The 22,893-nt window shown below is 34.0% G+C and overlaps 1 protein-coding gene across 2 annotated transcripts in view; it reads right to left on the bottom strand.

Annotated features, from left to right (window-relative positions):
- Positions 1-220: 220 nt before the first annotated feature.
- Positions 221-22,893, bottom strand: part of ROCK1 (Rho associated coiled-coil containing protein kinase 1) — a 146,551-nt gene continuing 123,878 nt past the window's right edge. For both annotated transcript variants that reach the window (XM_029216694.1, XM_029216703.1), the window contains exons 23-33: positions 18,778-18,943; positions 17,055-17,148; positions 16,106-16,194; positions 14,700-14,888; positions 13,682-13,841; positions 7,300-7,370; positions 7,008-7,096; positions 3,975-4,053; positions 3,555-3,816; positions 2,999-3,206; positions 221-1,773 (exon numbers count right to left, since the gene is read on the bottom strand). In XM_029216694.1, the coding sequence (XP_029072527.1) occupies positions 1,770-1,773; positions 2,999-3,206; positions 3,555-3,816; positions 3,975-4,053; positions 7,008-7,096; positions 7,300-7,370; positions 13,682-13,841; positions 14,700-14,888; positions 16,106-16,194; positions 17,055-17,148; positions 18,778-18,943 (1,411 nt within the window). In that variant the 3' untranslated portion in view covers positions 221-1,769. The remainder of the gene's footprint in view (positions 1,774-2,998; positions 3,207-3,554; positions 3,817-3,974; positions 4,054-7,007; positions 7,097-7,299; positions 7,371-13,681; positions 13,842-14,699; positions 14,889-16,105; positions 16,195-17,054; positions 17,149-18,777; positions 18,944-22,893) is intronic.

The raw sequence follows: 22,893 nt of genomic DNA, 5'->3' as shown, positions 1-22,893 counted from the left end.
ATGTGAGAAACGTAAGAGACCCATGAAGAATTTCCAAAAGACATTAGCCAACTTTTCATTTCAACTGTAGCACTCCTATTTTAGAGCCCAAACCAGGTTCTATCTTTTAAAAATTCACTTTAGTCATGAAATTTAACAAACATTTGTATGCAGCCAGGGACTAATTTACAGCATGGCTTCCATTCATCTCAGTCATGAGAAAATACCATAGCAGTCATTATTAAAGGTATCCATCCATAAATTACTTTTATTTCTCATTAAATGAGCACAGAGTCATTAGCATATTAATAACAGATATGTTTATTATTACATATCCATCAGTGCGGCTTTTAATACCACTTGAAACATGCATATCATCCTAGAGACGAATCAGTTTTCCAGTGCTTCTTATTTGATAGACATTACTGCAAAGCCATTATAAATTACTGAGGAGGTATTTGGTTAAAAAAATAAACAATAAATCATACTGCCCATATGAATCAACCCTTGCTATTGAACAAGAGTTTAACAGTATTTATCTGGTAATTCCTATGTTAACTGGAAAACATCACAGATGTATTGCCATAATTTTCTTTTATATTGGTGCAACCTTCTACATATTTTGCAGAGTTTTATGAAGTCATTCATTATTTTAGCAGGTAGTTTGATGCAAAGATTGTACTCAATTTATGAAAGTCCACCAAACCTCTAAATATTTTAAATTAAGCCAATTATCAATGAAAAACCCCCAACACACATAATTTTCTGAAAATATGTTTTTTGAAATTTTTATATTTAGTCATGGCAGTAAAATAATTCTCTCAAATTAAGGCACTAAAAGGGCAATGCAACTCCCATCAAAAGTGTTCTAAGAATAATTTACATTTCAAACAGTGCATACATTTCTTATATGTTTGTTAACTTAATGTCTTTATCACTTAAAACCACAAAGAAACATATTATATAATTACAGAAATGATGTACCCCACAAAATGCTTTTAAACTTGGTTCTTTTGTACAGTTAGTTCCTAATGTCTCTAGTAGTAAAATAACTCAATATGGCTTGGCAAAAATGCATAGATTAAATGTAATTTTTTTTGCCTTCTCCCATTCCCCAATCTACAAACTTGCTGAAACACATACAGTATTTTGTAAAGCATAATGTAAGATATTTATTTTCCATCAAGTCCACCACAGGCAATCAACAGTAAGGCTTTTAAATTCTACAGTGAGGGCACTGAAGTCAAGTGATGTCACTGCTTTCTTAAAATAGTTTTGTATAGTCTTGCAAGAGCATAAAAACTGAAGTTATTAAAAAAAAATTTCAGTTGTCTCATTTTGAGATATTTTCTTTACTCCTTCCATGAGCTGATCTTGATAGTGACGGCCATTCCACTTGAAAGTGAAAGTCTCTTCCTCTCACTCGTATGAGGAAAACTGTGTTCTATCATGATTGACAGGCATTTTCTTAGAAATTCAAAAAGGCAGCACCTTTTTAAAAAAATATATCTAGCTAAGCTTTCCCTCAATTGTACTTGCATTACATAGTAATAATTAATCTAATCTACCTGTAGGCAAACCCGCAATAAAAAACAAAAACAAAACAAAACAAAAAAACAATCCTCAGTGTGCTTTTGTGCCAAAGCAAGGACAGAATAACAGCAATCTTAACCCTGAAGCCTGTGATATTTGTGTCAAAGGAACAGCCTTCTGCTCTGCATGGTAAAAGATGCCTGGTTTATTTATCAGGTAGCATCCCACACAATTCCACAAGGCACTAGGTCACATGGTTAACTGTTGAGGGAAAAAAATAAAAATTTTAAGAAATGTACTCAGTTTAAAAATTCAGAAAACAAAAATTGGAAGGAAAGGTACATATACATTATATATAATAGTTAGCTAATACACAAAATTTGGAAAACAGGAAACAGGAAAAACACACTATTGTCTCCTTTTTGCTTCTACTTTGTTTCAAACACTTTTTTCCCCCCACAAAGCTATAAAAAATTTTAAGTATTTTAGATTCAGCTTTTATCCTATACAGGAGAGGGACAATACAAGATTCTACAGAAAGAAGTCCAGAGTGAGGTGATAATGCACTGGAATAGTATGGTAGCTGAGGAATACAGAAGGAGGAATGGATATGAGTCATTTCAAAGAATTAGACTTGGTTATTGATAATATGGAATGAAGAAATGGGATAAATTAAATATGGCTTTAAGCCTGCTTGGAAGACTTGGGTGACATCAGCAGAGAGGCAAATCAGTGTTAGGTCTCAGCTTCTAGATTCAAATGTCCCTCTTAATATAAGGATTACACTCTAGGGAAAGTTGGTATTTGGTATAGGAGAAAAAACATAGGCTTCAGAAATGGATAAAAGTGGGGTCCAACCTGACTATGCTACTAGTTGGCTGTGTGATCTTGTGCAAGTTGCTTAATTTCTCTGAGCCCCATTTTTTCATGTGTTAAATGAGAACTTAATGAGTTATCATAACCGCTCCTCAAGAAAGGGTTTATGTCCTGTAATTGCTTGTTTTACCATATAAATATTTTTGAAAAAATTCCATCAAAACGAGTTAAACTACCCTCTCCCAAAAAGAAGAAAAAAAGGATACTTAACTGGGAAGTTTATTTGTTAACACTGATAATACCAAATAATTTTGATTTTAAAAAAAATCTGCCAACATAGTTAAAAATAAAATGAGCAAAGTTTTACATGAAACTATTTACATTAAAAAGGGGTAAACAACAGTCGTTTAAAACATTAAGGGCTAAATATGTACCATAACCAATGACAATAAAACCTGACATTGAACTAAATAAATATGACATTTATAAACATTATTAGCTTCTAACAAGAATCAGTTAAACTAATTTGTAAAGTCATTTCAAGTCATATATAAATGCCCAGATACAAACGATGCCCTTTATGGGGAAAAGAACAATCGGACTCTGGATTTTAATAGATATTATCCAATCACATACTCACAGTTAGAAAGGTTAACATTTCAATCCTTACCTAGTTTTTCCAGATGTATTTTTGACCACTTTCCGGAAAGACTGATTTGCAGTGGATCTTGTAGAAAGTGTTCGAGGCGACGCACGAACAAAACCAGATGGTGGATTCTTAGGAATCTTCTTTACTAAATGAGTTACCCATTTTTTTTGTTCATCCTGAGAACATGCTAGTAGCAGCATATCTCTTGCTGATGTTACATCATAACTTACTATTTTAAGAAAAAAGAGCACAATTAAGGTCACATAATACCTAAAAGAGCCTTATCAAATATTCTTACAATTTAAAAAGATTTACTATGCTTAATTAAGCTTGGACAATATCTTGTCTTCTTAATTCAATTAAGTCGGAAAATTTAAAGAGAAAATATTAGTCATAAATTAGTAAGAAAAATAAAGTAAAATCAGAAATATGCATGTGGCTCCACCAGTGCCAAAATATTACGTCTTATTATCTCTTTTCAACTTGGTATAGGAAATGCCACATCTGAAGAAGTTATTTCATTGAGATTTAAGTCTCTAATTTGTTACATGTTATAAAAATAATTTTCATGCCTTACCTTTACATGGAGAAATTAAGTCCTCTTTCTTATCTAAGTGATCTCTGTGGCACTTGACGTGGCACCTTCGACATTCCAGGGCAGGGGGTGGCTTAAAAACATGCCAGAGAGGTTTGGCACAGGCCTCACAGTTGGCGGGAAAGTGGTAGAGGGTAGGAATGAACTCATGACCTTTGTGGTTTTGAAAATTAGTTTTCTCAGCTTGTTGTACTGGTTCCATCTCTACGTCTTTTCTACATTCACCTTCATTTGCGTATAGTATCTACATTTAGGAATGGTAAACAGAAGATTTAAAAAAGGTCTTAGTCTATACATACAAGTTTCAAATGTATAAAAGTATTGGTGTATTTACATTTACTTCACAAATACACTTAGTACTTAGGTAAAGGATCTTCTAAAATTATATTTTCAGATTTTTACCTGGAATATTTTAGGAATTTCTTCAGTTTCAGCTCTGTACACATCTCCTTGGGTTACAGGACGAACATGAAACAATTTACTAAAATGAAAAGAAATATGATGTAGGCCATTATAAAAACTCATTTATAGCAAAAGACAGATATTTCGTTGAAGAGAACACAGAAGTGGCAAATAAGCATAGGAAAAGATTAGTCATTAGAGAAATGCAAATTAAAATCACAGTAAGTATCACTATACTCCTATCAGAATTTTTAAAATAAAAATAGTAATAACACCAAATGCTGGTGATGATGCAGAGAAACTAGATCACTCATACAACTGTGGTAGAAATGTAAAACTGCAGAGTCACTCTGGAAAACAGTATGGCAATTTCTTACAAATCTCTATATATGAAAACCTGTACATGAATGTTCACAGCAGCTTTATTTTTAATAGGCCAAAATTGGAAAAAACTTAAATGAATGGTTAAACAAACTGTGATATAGTCATATGAGGGAACACTACTCAACCACAAAAAGAAAAAGACTACCTCTTGGATGGACTTCAACGGAATTACACTGAGTGAAAGAAGCATATCGAATGTTACATACTATTTGATTCCATTTACATAACATCCTTGAAGTGACAAAATTATACAGATGGAGAACAGATTAGTGGTTGCCAAAGATTAGAGAGGAGTACAGAAAGGGTGCTTCCTACGGCTATAAAAGGGCAATGAAGGATCCCTGTGATGAAACTATTCTATATTTTAACTTGGTGGTGGTCATACGAATCTATACATGTAGTAAAGGCATGCAGGCTGAAAAGGCAGAAGTAAAACTATTATTATTTGAAGATGACATTACTGTATACGTAGAAAAGCCCTGCAGAATCCATACACAAAATCTCTAAAACTAATAAGTGAATAGCAAGATGAATATTCAAGGTTGATATACATAAATAAAGAGTGTTGAAATAACCAGATATCCACATGAACAAAACAAAACAACCCCCGCCCCCCTGGAAAAAAATTAACCTCAACCACTACTACTATTTTTTTTTCTTCTTTTTTGGCCACGCTGCGAGGCACGCGAGATCTTAGTTCCCCAACAAGGGATCAAACCCGTGCACCCTGCAGTGGAAGCGCAGAGTCTTAACCACTGAACCGCCAGAAGACCCTCAACCACTACTTCTTACCAAACATAAAAAGAAACGAGATCAATCAGAACTTAAAAATAAAACCTAGAAGAAAACATAAAATACCTTCACAATCTTTGGGCAGGCAAAAATGTCTTGGACAGACTGCACAAAAGGCAATAATCCTTTTCAAACCAGTGATACATTGGTTTCCATTAAAAGACACCATAAAGAAAATGAACTGGCAAACCACAGACTGGGAAATATTTGCACTACATATTCCTGACATAAAATTTGAAGCCAGAATACATACAGAACTTCTGTAAACCAACCTTAAAAAGATAAGCAGCCCAATTAAACAATGAGCAAAAGACTTGGAGACACTTAAGAGATACAAATGGCCAATAAATACATGGAAAGATTCTTGCCATCATTAGCCATAAGGAAAATATAAACTACAACAAAATAGCATTTCACATCCATTAGAACAGCTAAAAGTCAGACTGACAACACCAAATGTTGGTGAAGACGTGAAGCAACTGAAACTCAAATGAAGCTGTTGAGTATAAACAGTATAACCTTTTTTGAGAACTGTTTGGTAGATTTATTTACACAGATTTACTATATGACCCAGGATTCCACTCCTAGGTATTTTGCCCATGAGAAATGAAAACTTAAGTCCACAAAAAAGAATGTTCAAAGCAGTCTTACTTAAAATAGCTCTCTTAGAAGCAACCCAAATGCCCATTAACAAAAGAATGGATAAACAAACTGAGATATATTCATTCAATGGAATATTACTCAGCAATAAACAGAACAATCAATACACACAGCAAAACGCTATGACGAGTGAGGGAAGCCAGGCACGAAAGAGTACATACTATAAAATTCGATTAGTATGAAGTTCTAGAATAGGCAAAACTAAATCTCAGTGATAGAATTCAGATAATCTTTTTTTTTCCCCTTGAGGAGGCAAAAGCGAGCTTTTTAGGGTGATAGAAATGTTCTTTATCTCGTACTGGGTTTGATTATGCGGGTGCTTACAACCGTCAAAAGTCACTGGACTGAACACTTAAGATGTATATGTATTTTATTGTATGAAAATTACATCTCAATAAAAAGGTAAAACAACAACAACAAACTCTCATCAACATAAAAAGTATTTAAGTTAGTTGAAAGATGTCTTTCTTATTAATGTTTATGTATTATTCCAGTTAAGCTGATTATTTAAATTTTCACAACTAATGTCTTTTTTTAAAATTGAGAAATAAAATATCAGTACTCTCTGGTACTTGCTCAATTTTTTTAACATTTTAACTATAATCAGCTCCACAATGTTTGATTACAAAGGAATGGCAAAACTTCATTTTAAGTTTATATTTCTCTGTCGCACCCACCACACTTCACTCTGAATTTATATGTTATTGCATATATTTTACCTTTCCTGCTACTAGCCTGTAAGCTCCTCAAATATGAAACTGTCTTACTCATTTTACACAACCTACAACACCTATGATAATACAGGCAGCAGTGCCTAAGAAATGGTTTTAGAATGAATACAAGGAGAAAAACCTAAGCTTATTACAGACCTCTTTGACCTATTATTAAAAAAAGAAAAGATATATTTTATTTCCTTCTTAACAATGACCACATAATCATATACTTTGAGATGTTCTGTGAACATAAAACCAATAAACACTTGAAATTAAAAAAAATTGTCTTTAGAATACATCGATCAGGTATGCAAAATTTCCCCTCTCATATTTTGATAAAGATTTAATATAGTTATTATTTAAATTTGTTAAGAAAAAAGTCAATAACGTTTAAATAACAAAATATAAACTAAATGGTAAGTCTAAAAATAATTATCGTAGGTTAACACTTAACAGTCTTAAAATTCAATAAAAGGCAACTTACTCAATGTCCAATACCATAGATGGATTGGATTGTTCCTTATCTTGTTCATCATTATAAAACAAAATTTTTTTGCTGCTTACCACAACATACTGAAATGAGAAAAAAGGGGGAAGAGATAAGAGCAGTATTAACTTGGTTTAAAATGATAAGCACAATACTTGCCATTTATGTCTAGATCATATTGTAGTAATCTAAAAACAATGCCAATAATAGGACAGTTAATACAAGTTGTATGCTTTAAAAGTAAAATATATAACAAAATATCCATTAGAAAAACTGAGGCATATTGTACCTGTTTCTTCCAGCCGTATCTTTTGATATTTCCTCTATTTGGTATTGAAAGCCAACCTTCAATTCTTGATTCTAGAAGAAAAAAAAAAAAATAGTATTCAGCCTTAAATTGTCACAAAAGGAAAAGCTATTACAAGTTGTCTGACAGCATGCAGCAACAGGCATTCGAACACAGCTAAATGAATAAGTGCTATAATTTGCTCTTTCATGCTTCAATCACACAAATCAACTTTAATGGCCATACAAATACTGCAGAAAAAAATTCCAAGCCACTTTCCGCATAAAATTAACATTCAGTACTCAATTATAAAAGTATGAAGTAACAACAGTACCCTTAATAGCCAGGCAAGACTGGAATGGATTGCAGCTTAAATGGGATATGATACAGAAGACTTTAAATATCATTTAACATTCATATAAAAGTATTTAGCAAAAAAAAAAAAAATGCAGCAAGTGGAACAAATCAGAGCCATGATTTACACAAGAAAGAGCAAGCAAAAGTACACAAGTGTCCTATTACTCACAGAAGGTAAGAATAGAAGATAAATAAATAAGGAATGCAGGCAGAATCAACTAGATATAAAGAATAAGAGACAAGTATTTTATTTGTTTTCTCAGTACAATGTTCTGACAAACTTTTTGGTAAAACACCCCAAACAATTTCATTAAAAGTGTCCAAATTTGGTTGGGAAGGGGTCCCTAATTCTAGTGGTAAATCCAATTACAATTCTTAGCAAACTAAAAGAGGTATAAATAAAGCCTTTCAAGTTTGTAGTATCAGAATTTAATAAACAGTAAAAGAACACAGAATTCAGTTGGTAAAACTGCTAATGTTTTATCAGTTTGTGCATACCAGAAATTCTTTGACTAATTTGATCAATGCATTTTATAATTATTATTACTATTTAAATATAATTAATGTTTATTAAAAATATCTGGGGGAAAAGATGATTCCATTTAGAAATGATTATTTTATATCAGGTTAGAGATAAGAACATTTAACTGTTTTTTTAGATCTATTATATTTGAAACACAAAAGAAGGGACAAGTGACCAACTGTAAGGTACAATGCTATAATGTGACATTATACCATGGCTCAAATCATGACCCCTAAGGGGAATATATATTACCCTCCTCCATATAACTTAAAAGTGTGAAACAGTTCGGTCTTACAGTAATGATAACAATAGGTAACATCTACTGTACATTTATTATTTCCCAAGTGCTTTACAAGGAATACCTCATAAATAATCTATAATAGTCCCATGAACATAGCATATTACATTCTTAGGAATATAGGATAAGACAGGTTCTACTATCATCCTCCATTTACAAATGAAGAGACTAAGGCTTAGCAAGGTGAACTAACTTACCCAAAGGTAATCACAGCAACTGTCAAAACTCTAGGGTTCACCCAGGCAGTCTAATTTCTGAGTTTAAATTCCTAGAGCACAATGATATTCTTTCCTTAAACAAGCTTTGCAGTTAACTAAATCAGGAGTAATGTTATTGTTCCAACTTCTTCCCTGTACCTAATGCCCTATGCTTTTGTTATTCCCCTTCATCTAAATTGTTGTTTTTGTTAAAGTCGAAGAAATAGTAAGAAACTTCAGTTCAAAATGATCCCCTTCTTCTCCCAAGTTTTTTTCTTAGTTGCCGTTATTTAGTTCATCAATAATTAATTTGTTCCATCGGGCATTTCCTTGGTAAGTTTTGTGAGAGCAGGGGACCATATACTAACACTTTATTTTATTTATTTTTTTAATTTTTATTTTATTTTATTTATTTATTTTTTTTTGGCAGTACGCGGGCCTCTCACTGTCGTGGCCTCTCCCGTTGCGGAGCACAGGCTCCGGACACGCAGGCTCAGTGGCCATGGCTCATGGGCCCAGCTGCTCCACGGCACGTGGGATTCTCCCGGACCGGGGCACGAATTCATGTCCCCTGCATCGGCAGGCAGACTCTCAACCACTGCGCCACCAGGGAAGCCCCACTTTTTTAAAATATATACTCCAAGGCATCTGACACACAGAGTAGGTACCTGATATACCTTTTTTGCTTATTTTGCAATTCTTTTTTTCTGACTTAGCCAATTAAATTAACCCTCTATTTAAATAATGGTTGTAATTTAAAAACCAAAGGGCTGCTTTATATTAAGTAACATACAGAAGGCTGTTGATCATTCACAAATAATCTGTTGTAGAAAAGGAAAAAAGTTATTGCTAGGAAAACTTCCCTTCAGTGTGCCAAAGTCCATTTAATACCAGTAATTCCTCACTAAAAATAAAAGATGTAAAAGCCACTGAAATCTTGACATTTATACAAAATTGTGTATGCCAAAATATTCCTCCCTCCAAGTTATTTCTCTATGAGAATAAATGCCAAAAATATTTATGCTTTCTGGCTCTAGGTCTGAAATATATTTTCAATGAATTGTTGTATGTTGAAGACTGTATGACTGAATGTATGTCATTTCAGTGTTCCTATAGAAATTTTATACATCAAAGGCATTTTATGAATTAAATAAGCCCGATTTTATATTTGCTCTAATTTAAATAAAATGAAGAAATTAGGAACTCAAAAAAGATGCTGAAGATATGTGAAGGTTTTTGCTAATTTAAAACAATAATGTTATAGGAGAGAATCTTAGTCTTTCCTTCTGGTGAATTCCCTTCAGAGAAGCAGGTAAACTAAGCTCAGTGATAAATAAAAAAAACTACTTACTTCTGTCTTACATGCAAGTTAATATACCAGTTTTTTTTTAAGTATATAAAGACCTCCTTCAAAACTATGACCACTTGTGACCTAAGTGGCAATCTGAAAGTATAATGCTCTAAATTCTATCTTTTACAATACAAGCACAGAAATCAGCTTCTCCAGATAAATAAAAGAAATGCTGAGGACTTCTAAGTCTATATTATTATCAATAACATACTACTGAAGTACAAAAACAACTTGGTCCCAGGTTTTACATATTTGTAGAGCAATTTTAACTTACAAAAAAATTTAGATGTGCACTACTGCAATATCAGCAATTAACTCCTTTACCCAAATAAGAAAGAGGTTAACTATATGTAAATCAGTATCAAATACAGCCAATTTAAACATCAAAGCTAACCACTGAAGGCTACCAAAGTTTACTTGATAAACTACATACTGCTTAAGAAATAAAGGTAGAGAATCACTCCAAAATTCTAAAATTATATTCAGAAGTGATATAAAAAAGAAAAAAAAATCAATGCTCAAGAATTCAGATGTACTGATGATCTCCAATCATTGATTAGATTTGGGCAAAGTCAGAAACTCTTATATACTCAAATACTTGGAAACATACCAAGAAATCCACCATACACAGGTTTAAGTTACAAAGTCTGAGATCAAGCTGGATGGAAAGAGAATGATGCAGATAATCCATAAGAGATAATGAATATTAATGGAATGCTGATACCAGTGTTCTTAATGCTTCATCTATTTTTACATTCTTAGGTCAATATTTCCAAAAGTAAAGGAAAAAAACAAGGAACGAGAGCCAGATATCACCTTAGTCTTTCTGTCATCTAGGCAATAGGAAAACCTTAACCCTAGAGGATAACCTTTATATTTACAGTGCTAAGGCCACAACCTGCCACACAACCAAAAGGAGGATGAAGACATAAGAGAATGAAAGTGATATTAAGAACTTCAAAGGGTTATAAGTCAGAGAAGGATAACCATTTTCTCTAAGGTTTTTAGAATTGGGAAACTTAGAGAGATTTAATCTAGTTAATGACAAGATGCCAGCTGAGAAAATGACAGAGGCTGAACTCTAAATAAACAAGATAATTAAATGAGATTCTTTATATTGAATGACAAAATCTATGAGAAATAAAGTATATTATCAGTTTATCCACCTAACTACTTAAAAAACCATCTCACTGAACTAAAAATATGATCAATATTTCAAAAGGCCTTCATTTTAACTATTTAACTATTCTAAGACCTCCCTTTGTAAATCTGTAGTTTAAATTCATTTATCAGTTTTCCAAACTAAGTAAAATTAATCTTCACCTTCAAAAAAATCTTTCAGACACTTGAATGATATGTAACTCTCTCAAATTAAGGATGAATACCACATCAAGTTTCCGTAGTGTAGTGTTATCATGTTCGCTTCACAAGAGTGAATACCAAAATTCTTTACAATTCTTCCTAGATATTACCACAAAACCTTAACTTTATTTGCCAGAGATACAGTAAATGGCAGACTTAGTACATATTTTCAATTTACTAGTAAAATATCTGACACAGAGGTAAAATAACATTGGTAATGATTATCCATTAATTTCCACCTCCAATATGAAAGCCATAGTCTCCAATATGAAAAGGTTCAGCACTACAGAGACCTCTGTAAAGTTCAAACTGAGAACACAGTTAATAGAGAAATAGATACCCTAATTGGTCTCCCTTTATAGCAATGGAGAATGGCCAATAGAGCCTTTTTGTTTTCCCACTTTGTTTGAACTTTGAAATCCTTAAAAGCAAAATCTCTGAAAATACAAAGCTATTCTAAATATTATATACTCAGAATGGAGCCAGTAGAAAAATTTAAAAATCTCTTTGCTGACTGACTCCTGAGTGGATTTATTAGGTCAGGATTCTTAAATCTAAATGGATATCTCACCACCTGATGATGCTTTGAGTTTAGCCTTCCTGAATAAGCCAGGATGAAAGATAAAACTCATTACCTTCTCCCAACCTCATCTTTCAATTCAAATCCTCTAGATAGCATTCACCAATAATGAATCAGTCTCTGAAATGTTTAACTTAATACAAGGAAAACCAAGGCATACATAGTAAGACATTATAAACAAAGTTAAAGGGAAATGGGTGGGATAAAGACAAAAACCTCGTCAGGATATTTAACCTACACTAGAGAAAGAATTCCTTTAACTAAATAACTCTAGAAATATCTTGGGGTTAATGAAGAGGGAACCTAAACTACAATTTCAGTTCAACAAGTGAAGGAATGTAGACAAACAGCCCTAAAATTCATACTCTTTTTTAACTGATGATTATGTCATAACTTTAGAAAGATGTTCAAACAACAGCTGAAGCTAGAGATTCTTATTAAATCCAAAGTGATCCTCTGATAAGGATGTGCACCTACAAGATTCTCAAGAGGCAGGAGGTTTCAGAGAGCCAAAAATGGGAATACAGAAGGAATTTCTTGACCACTGGAGTAAGAAATATTTATTCCCTGTTCTTCCCTTTCCAGATATCTCATTTTGGGCTAGCAAAGCCACCGAAGAATGAGGGCAGGGATTACACAGAATACAAATAAGAACTGAATTCACTTCCTACTTTGAGTCCCACTTTCTTGACCAAGAATGATAACGTAAAATTTTCTAAGTAGTCTATCAAGTTTCTTATATCAAATTCTCAAAAAACAAGTCATATCTGTTAAAACAGATCCCTATTATATCAAATGTGCTGGTTCATATCTTTTTATGCATTATTCAGGAAATACATTAAATAAAATCTATTTTCAAGTTTAGGACCATGTTACAAAACTTTCAAGACCTTGAACTAAGAATATGTAGTAGGTCAAATGTGTTGTGTGTGTGTGTATGCCTTTAAAATCTGTAATGCATGTTTTAATATATATAACCTATTCATTTCTAAATTGAACCTATAATATGTGTATTGTTCATCTCTGTTAAAAAGACATAAATGTACTATAACCTACACTACAATGAACCCAAGAATGAGGCTGTGTTTATTTTTCAATTGATTCTCCACTAGAAAAAAAAAAAGGAAAAAGAAGAAAAAGTCTGAAATCCTAGCTACTCGCTTTTGCCTTTACTTGACTTCCTGCCCCCTCTCTGCACCTTCCAACCCCTTTTATCTAGTTCACCAAATTTGAAACTTCAAGTCTGATTAAAGTTTATCACTATAGCATTAGGTGGGCTTCTATATAGAGCTGCTGTGGTTCTGATTATTAAGTATAGTTCTTAGTTTTAGCAAAAAAATACATAAAACACTGCAGAGCTGCTACTCATGAAAACATGTACAATCCTCCTTAAACGGTGAGAGTTGGAGCAGCTGCTTCAACTTTCACCATGGCATTAGGCTGGTTCAATACTGATTCATAAACATCTTCAAGTTTCTATTTAGTTAGAGCCACTCAGATCTATTTTAATAGCCTAAGACTGCTTATGACTGCTTTTATTCTATAAAATGCACTAGGTATACAAATGTCATCAGACTCTGGCTATCAGAAACATAAATCCCTTCTTAAGAATCCATGGACAAAACAACAAAGAGGTAGAAATCCAAATGAAAGAAATCTACATTAATTTCCATGACGTTTAAGCAAACTTGAATGAAGTAACAGAAAATATTCTTACCTGGAAGGTTTCCATCAGTTTCATCAGCACTAGGAAAACTAGCAACACTTGTAGAATCTGATAGGTCCAAAAGTTTCGCACGCAATTGCTCAATGTCACTCTCTTTGCTAGCCAACTGCATCTGAAGCTCATTCCTATGTGTACATTCTTCTACCAATTGCTATTTTTTAAAAAATACCAAGATAATATAAAGAATCAAGATCAAAATTTCCAACATTAGAAATTAAGAATTAGTGGAACTATATGTAATCTAGAATTATTAATACTAAAAATTTACTGTAAACTTCATGAATGTTTACTACCACAGATTTTAATACAACTATAAATGTGCAAGTTCTCTTCCTCAGTAATACATTGCTTAGATAAGCTCCTTTTCTCTTTGCTTTAAATAAGTTTTTTTTTTTAATACAAAGCATCAAAAACCAAAACCAAACACCTGTTAAAACAATAGAAATTGCTTTTATGGCTTCAAACAAAATAATTTAAAAGATATAGAAAGCTTCTCAGGATGGTAAAACCATAAATGATGGAGTCAATGCTTGTATCTAAGTCTGCCTAAGATCAGAGACCATGTTCTCAATTTTGTGCTATTAAGCTAGGAAGCATCAAAGAAATTAAGCTTGATATTTTGAAAAGTGAGTCCTTATCAGAGGAAACAAAAGGGCTATAATACTCCAATTCCACTATCCCAACTATAGTCAATATTATACCAGTCATATCTCAATTTCAGTCTGAAGCCAAAGAGGCAAAACCCTTGGTTGTTTCTCTAAAAGTAGCATCTCTAATCAAGCTGATGCTAAGGGGTAAAAATTACTCAAGTCATAGTTAATAGGCAACAGAGTATCTTTCTATTTTTTCAAGATCATGGTTCAAATCAGAGTAACAGTAATCAAATTATGGAGAATATAAACCTAAATATGATTTTTATACTAAAAAAACTAAATGAAATCAGTAGACAATAAGTATATACAGTAATAACAATTTAAAATAATCCTACAAGTACAACACACAACCTTACCGCTTGCATGTCATTCAGTTCCTTCTGATGTTTCACTACCATCTGGTTGAATTTCTCTCTTTCCTGGTTGAGTTCAAGTTGTAGCTTTCGATTTTCCTTTTCCTTCTTTCTCAAATCCTGTGTATTAGCTTTCTTTCTGTCAATTTTAAAGTCTTTCCGATTCATTATTTCTGCCAACTTGTTAACAGCCTATTAAAATATTAAAATGTTATTAATAAGGTTCTTCATTGTAGCTATCCAATTTAAATCTCCACTAAAAATATATATTTTTCTTCAAAATCAGGAAGCAGGACTTTTTGTGTATGTGAAAATTAGGAGAACCTAATGAATGTTGGAATATGATAACTGGTAGCACAAGTAACTATTATTGATTCATCTCATTGTTCAAATGTAAGAACCAGACAGGCTTGCAAAAATCCAGTTATTGTTCAACAATTATTCAGCACTTATTATACTGCATGTAAGCACTCTGACAGGCACTAGAGACAAGGACAGAAAATACAATTATGCCCCAAAGGCATCCTAGTCTGGTGGAGGAGCAGGATAAGCAAGCATGACAGTACAGAGTGATACTGCTTCTTTTTTCTGTTAAGTGTCCCTTACTTTTTCTTTTTTTCTATTGGATTGTCTTTTTCTTTTTTGCAGATGCTCTTTATATTTATCTATATATGCTGCAAATATTCTTCCTAGTTTATTTTCTTTCAACTTATGTTCTTTTGGACTTTTTTGTATGTAATAAATGTCAGTCTTTTTCTTCATGGTCTCTGTTTTGGTATAAAGGGAAGTAAAATCTCCACTGAAGGATTTTCAACAGGTATTAAGTGCATTTTTGAAAGACTACTCTAGTTGAAGGATTGTTGAGAGGGAGAATAGATTAGTGGTAAGGAGCTATCAAGTAGAAAATATTTATTTTACTGTAAAAATCAACTGAGGTACACAGCACCTTATGAAGAATTTAAACTACTGGATAACTTGGTAAAATGACAAGATACCAAGTTTTACTGTAAAAAATCTGATCTAGCTGCAAAATACAAAGCAAAATGATACCTCCACCGCTTTTAAGTTTCTTACTCACTCCCCATTCTTCTCTCTTGACTTCAGTCAAGTATGTGGTTTCTCCTCATTAAGTTTTCCTACTGTCAATTGTAGGTTTTCCATACAATCTAAAACAAATTCTTCACTAATCAGGTGACTAGACGAATTAGCTTTCTTAACTCGATTGAAATCCTACTTCCTGAATAAGTCTTCCACATTTAATGAAGAAAGAATATTACATTACTTGTTCTAATGAAAAGCTTGAACCTTATAATCTCAGTTTTAAGAAAAGGACATGAAGAGCAAATATTAACTTCTGAATATATGATACTCAAATGCAAACACATGGAAAAGGCTAAGAGCATGTATACCTGCGTTTTAAGGGTTCGTTCTGTATTGATATTCTTTTCAAAGGCAGCCTTAAGATTATTGATCTCCTCCTCCTTCTTCAGTTTATATTCTGTCAACAAATTACATAAAATGTCATTGCATGGCATTAATTAATTTCTGCCTTGCAAAGTAACAATGAGATACTTTTATAGAAATTTTGTAATGGATTCAAGGTTTATTTTAAGCAATAAAATATTTAATTCTTAGTTATTAGTAACAATAACTAATTATTCAAATTAGCATATACCACATAATAACTTTCAGTAACTTCATTAAGATATTTTTCCAGGGCTTCCCTGGTGGCGCAGTGGTTAAGAATCGCTTGCGAATGCAGGGGACCCCGGTTCAAGCCCTGGTCCGGGAAGATTCCACATGCGGCAGAGCAACTAAGCCTGTGCTCCACAACTACTGAGCCCGGGAGCCACAACTACTGAAGCCCGCGTGCCTAGAGCCCGTGCTCCGCAACAAGAGAAGCCACCACAATGAGAAGCCTGCGCACCACAGTGAAGAGTTAGTCCCCGCTCGCCGCAACTAGAGAAAGCCCGCACGCAGCAATGAAGACCCAATGCAGCCAAAAATAAATAAATAAAATTAATTAATTTTTTTAAAAAAGATTTTTTTCAGTTTATTGAGGTATAATAGACAACTAAAATTTTAAGATATTTAAAGTGTACAATGTGATGAATTGATATACACATACATTGTGAAAGGATCCCCCACAATCAAGTTAATTAACACATCAATCACCTCACATATTCACCTTTTTGTGGGGTTTGGTGGTGAGAATATTTAAGTTCTACTAAGATAATACTTAAGGCTACAAAAGTTATTTAATATATGAAAACAAATATTTCAAAAACCTAATGCACAACATAAAGATTTACCTCTGAACTTGATTTAACTTATGATTTTTAAAAAAATCCTACATACCTTCCTCTGCCTTCTTCATTTTATCAGTTAGCTCTTCATTTTCTTTTCTTAATAATTCAATATCTTTGGTTAGCATACTGTTCGTTTCTTCGAGCTAAACAAGGCACAGAAACGTTTAAGCTATACAGTCTCTTTGCTAGTTCCATATTTAAAGCAATAACCTTTAAAAAAATACTTGCATTTTCCATAGATGAGGACAGGTCAGACATTGCTTAATTATAAAAACATCGGGTTTCCAGTTTAAAATATGTGGATATAATTAAATTCAAAATATTTGAAAACAATTGTTAGCTTCCAAAAATTATTCCAGTGTGTGTGTATATACACATTACATATGAACGGAAGGAATAAAAAATGTAATGAAAAGAGAACGAGACTAGAAACTAGGAAATGTGCATTTAGTTTTCTAGCTCTGTGACCCTCAGCAAGTCACAACCTTTCTGGGCTTCAGTTTCTTCATCTGAATAATGATGATGAAAATGACAATTTAAAATGTTTGATGATTATTGTATGGCTGTTAGCATAAATGATGCCATTGTGGGCCCATATAGTTCCTCCTGTCCTTCCCCGGACCCTATCCAGAATTGTACTGTGTGGTAAAAATCACTTCTTTGTTATCAAGGGCTTTGTAGTTAATAGATACTATTTAATAATCATTAAGACCAGGTGGCCTCTATGCTCTGTTAGTCCCCAATCAATGATGAAGACCTTTGCTGACATATTCCTGGTACCTACGAGACTAGTTATCCATTCATAAATCTTGACGTAGGAATGCACTTCCTATTTCCAAGCACATACCCCCCATATCCTAGGTTAACTATAACATTGTCCCAATGGTCCCTTGGTGGTATGGAGTGCAGCTGTGAATACTTCCATATCGTTGTCTGTCCAAACCCACTCTGTGAGTAGGGTACCCTATAATAAACTGATCCACTGATTATACGGAGCTGCCTGCCTTGTTTTTCGGTCTCAAGATACCTTCTCAGTTCGGTGGGCACTTTTCATTTCCTCTGTCCTCCAACAATGTCTTTTAGTAATGTACTTATTCACCCTTCTATTTATATGATTTCATTTAATCTTCATAAGAACCCTGTGGAATAGGTATTGTTTCTATATTATAGATGAAGAATCTGAGGCTTGGAGAAGTTAAAGCAAACTGCCAAGACCATGTAACTTCTTAGGGGCAAAGCTGGGATTTGAACTCAGACCTGCTTATACCAGAGCACTTGATGGTGGCTTCACCACCAAGAAGAAAAATCTCTCTAACTTCCCTTTCTAGCTCCATAATACATAGACCACAGTATAAATTTCAGGAATAGGTAATTGTTTGTAGTACTGTTTTTTCTATAATGGATTTGTAGATATCCACAAAGAATTTTTTATCCCAAAATAGTTTCTCTGAATTTTATAGAATTCTGGTCATGAAATCAGTTGCAATTTATTAAGATAATAAAACAAATGAATTTAAGGTAAGCATTTCTTCACAGAAAATATATTAAGATCTACAGCCAGAAAGGGAAAAAACTCTTATACACTGAATAAGAATTTCAATCATTAACAATTGTTTTAGATTATATAAATTATTTTATACATGAGTACAAGTTGACCATTGTGTATAAGTAAATACTCATGCACTTACACTTACCCAAACACTTTAACATGTAACCTGTTTTGATTTTTAAATTAATTTTAATCACATAACTTAATGAACTATCACACTTACCCGACTAACAGTGTGCTCTTTATCTGTAATCTCTTGTCTATTTCTTGAAGCAGCTTTCTTGCTTTCTTGGGTCAATTCAAAATACTGTTCTTCCAGAAGCCCTCGAGCCAACTGCTCAGACTCGGCTTTTGTTTCTGCTAGATCCAACTGAGTAGCAAGAGTTTCTCTAGTAGATTTAAAAGAGAAATGAATGTAAACAAATTCAATTCATTCTTCTAACTTAATCATATGCTTAAAAACACAATTCTTTTTAAATGATAAAAAGAATTAAGTATTTCATTGCTTAAAATAAACCTTGAATCCATTACAGACTTCCTATGAAAGTAATGAATTTAACCTCTCACACTTAGAAAAACTATAAAAGCAAAGGACACTTTAACCTTGTACCTGCTATTTTGCTTAACTAAGGAAAAGGTAATAAAACAATGGCAAGAGGTCTACTTCCAGAAGGGAATGTGTTGGGATCTGGAATGAAACGCAGCATGGCACAGTGGAAAAGTCATTGGCTTATAAATCAAGAGGCCAGGCCTGGACCCTTATCCCCATTCTACCACTACCTAATTGGTTGGGGACACTGGGCAAGTTCATTATACTTACTGGAGCTCAACTTAATCAAATCCATAAAACGAGAGGATTAAACTACATTATTTTTGAGGTCCCTTCCAGCTCTGAAATTCAATGAGATTATGAAGACTTATAAATAGACCTGCAAACCACCGTAAACTATTCTAGAAATGCTCCTTAGGAATTACATTTTTAAAGCCTTTCAGAATTGACATTCAGACTGACCAGATCACTGCAGTTTGCCTGCTCTTCCCAAAGAACCTGTCTTCGATAAGTTATATTGGTCATAATTGTAACCCCTACATACAGTAGGTGCTCAATAAATGTTTATTAAATGAATGAATGAATGACTTCCAACTATTTTCTATTAAGAGAGTAATACAAATACTTCAGGCTGCCTCAAGGCTAAAGAGGAAGACATATAGTAATTACAAAAAATAATTTTTTGGACAATTGTTTTTGTCCAACAAATATTTGAATGTTCCTATGTGCCAAACACTGTTCTAAGAATTAAGGCATACAGCAGTAACAAAATCCCTGCCCTCAGAAAACATACGTTAGTAGTGTGAGACAGTTTAAAGAAATGAACAATATACAGAAAGGTGAAGAGGCTGTGAGTGTGGTCACTATTTTATAGAGGGTGATCAAGGAGGCCTCTCTGCTAAGCTGACATTTGAGGAAATATATGGAGGAAGTAAGAGAGCCATGCAGTGTATCCGGGAATACAGCTTCAGGCAGAGGAAACATCTAATACCAAGTGCCTAAATGTTCTGAAGGAAGCTAATGTGAGCAGAGTGAAGAGGGGTTGGGGGGAGTTGTGAGATGTAGTAAGAGAAGTGGGGAGAGAGAACAGGTATTATAAGGCTTTCTAAAACAATATAGGGACTTTGGCTTTTACACTGAGTATTCTGTCTTAAAAAGGTCATTCTGGTTGTTTAAGATCAGACTAGAAGGGGAACAATGGTAGAAGCAGAGATACCAGTTAGGAGGCAACTGAAATAATCGAGATTGGAGATGATGGTAGTTTGGGTCAAGCTGGTAAATGTTAAAAGTGGTGAGAAGCGATCATATTATGGACATGTTTTTTTTAGTTATAGCTAGGATTTATTGATGGATTTCATGCAGAGTATAAGAAAAAAAGAAGAGTCTAGGATGACTCCAAGTTTTGGATTTAAGCAACTAGGAATAACAGAATAGCTAATATTGACATGGGGAAGACAGGGAGGAGCAGGTTGGCAAGGTGAGGGAGTAAGGCATTTTTTCTGGACATGTTACATATAAGATGCTTATTAAACACTCAAGTGGAGATGTCAAACAGACAGCTAGATTTACAAGTCTGGAATTCACGGGAGAATATACTTGTACATTGATGCTATTTAAAGCCCTGAGGCTAGATGAGAACAAGTAGGGAGTGATCCCTTGGGTCCTCCAAACTTTAAACGTCTCAGAGATGGGAAAGGACAAAGGAGCAAAGAAGGGTGAGGAAGAGCAACCAGTTCAATAAGAGGAAAACAGTGTTTGGTGTCACAGAAGCCAATAAAGAAATTTTGTCAAGAGACAGTAATCAATTATGTCAATTGCTGCTATTAAATAAGATAAGGACTGAGAACTGAGTATAGTTTTTAGCTATTAGGAAGTCACCAGTGGCCTTGAAAAGGGTTATTTTGGTAGAGTAATAAGTACAAAAGTCTTGAGTGAGCTCGAGAGAGAATGGGAGAAGAGGACCTGATGATAAATGGTATGTCACTTTTCAAGGAAGTTTGCTACAAAAGGAAGCAAAAAAATAGGATGCTACCTGGAAGTAGATATGTAGTTTAAAGAAAATCAGGCTGGACTTTCCTGGTGGCGCAGTGGTTAAGAATCCACCTGACAATGCAGGGGACATGGGTTTGATCCATGGTCCAGGAAGATCCCACATGCTGCAGAGCAACTAAGCCCGTGTGCCACAACCGCGGAGCCTGTGCTCTGGAGCCCGCAAGCCACAACTACTGAAGCCCTCACACTTAGAGCCCGTGCTCTGCAACATGAGAAGCCACAACAATGAGAAGCCTGCGCACTGCAACGAAGAGTAGCCCCCACTCACCGCAACTAGAGGAAGCCTGCGCGCAGCAACAAACACCCAACGCAGCCAACAATATAAATAAATAAATAAAATTTTAAAACGCTTACAAAAAAACAAAAAAGAAAAGGAGGTTATTTTTTAAGGATATGTTTACCTGTATGCTTATATAACAATAGGAATGACTACAGAAAGGAAAAAACGATGTAGGAAAGATGAGAGTATTATTGGAGTCATACTCTTAAGTAGGCAGAAAGGGATGGGATCGAGGGGCTGCCTTTAGGTAAATTCATGTAAATTTTGTCCATTTACATGAATCAGAAGGACGGTAGGGTTTTAGGTACAGACGCAAACAGGTTAGTAGCTATGGTGGTGGAAGAGAGAAGATGTTCTATGACTTCCAGGAAGCAAGGCCATTTGCTGAGTATGAGAACAAGGAGAAGTTGTTGATTTGAGGAGGGAGAAAAAGATAGAAAATAGTTGTCTAGAAGAGTAGGGGAGTTAGGAAAAGATAAAAAAAATACTGCCATTGGTAAGTCCATGAATACTAAGGGGTGGTAATGCAGGGCTTCAGATGGATAACATGTTCTCATCTGGGGTTACTGCTTTGCATCAGGTTCAGATAAATTATCTGCAACTACATTCATCCAGACTTCCTTCACAACTCTCCATAGTAAAAGACCTGTCTTTACTGATGTTTAAGGCCAATCTCTCACTTTTATTCTCCTATCTCCTTTAAGAAATCAATTTATCAATAATTCCCTATGCTTCTAGATTATAAGATTATAAGCAGGGGCTTTGTTCTTATCCACTGCTATATTCCAAATGCCTAGAAAAGCATCTGGCCCATAGAAAGTGCTCAGAAATTTTGTTTGAATCAGTGAACAGATGTGCAGCTTTTTCCACTCTGATTTCCTTGCCATGTCCAATGCTCAAATTTCCGCTATCTTTAAAAAGAAATGACGCTCCTTCACAGTCTCCTCCAGCTACAACCATAGCTTCTTGCCTTAACAACTATGTTTCTTGAATTTTTTGATTTAATAAATATTTACTGAGCATCTACAATGTTCTAGGTACAATTCTAGATGCTAGGCATATAGCAGTGAATTAGAGTTAAGAACAAAACAACTGAAAATTCCTTCCTTTGTTTAGCTTAAGTTTGAATGGAAAGAGAAAAACAACAGAATAAGTAAGCAAATTCTATAATATATTAGGAAGAGATAAGTGCTAAGGTAAAAATAAAACAAGGAAGAAAGTACTGAGCTGGGCAGCTAGGTAGTAAGGTGAGGGCATTCTCAATTTTTGAAAGAGTGTTCAGGGAAGGTCTCTCGAGATTACATTTAGGCCTAGACCTGAAGAGTGTAAAGGAAGAACCCATGTGGATATTCAAAGGAAAATGTTCCAGGCAGAGGGATGAGCAAGTCCAAAGGCCCTGAGGCAGAAGAGGAACAGACTGGTTTGTGAATAGTAAAGAGGTCAATGTGGCTGCTTTC

The sequence above is a fragment of the Monodon monoceros genome, unplaced genomic scaffold, assembly GCF_005190385.1.
Source record: "Monodon monoceros isolate NGI ecotype Baffin Bay Population unplaced genomic scaffold, NGI_Narwhal_1 Super_Scaffold_1, whole genome shotgun sequence".
Classification (NCBI taxonomy): domain Eukaryota; kingdom Metazoa; phylum Chordata; class Mammalia; order Artiodactyla; family Monodontidae; genus Monodon; species Monodon monoceros.
This window is presented reverse-complemented; position numbering and strand designations above follow the sequence as displayed.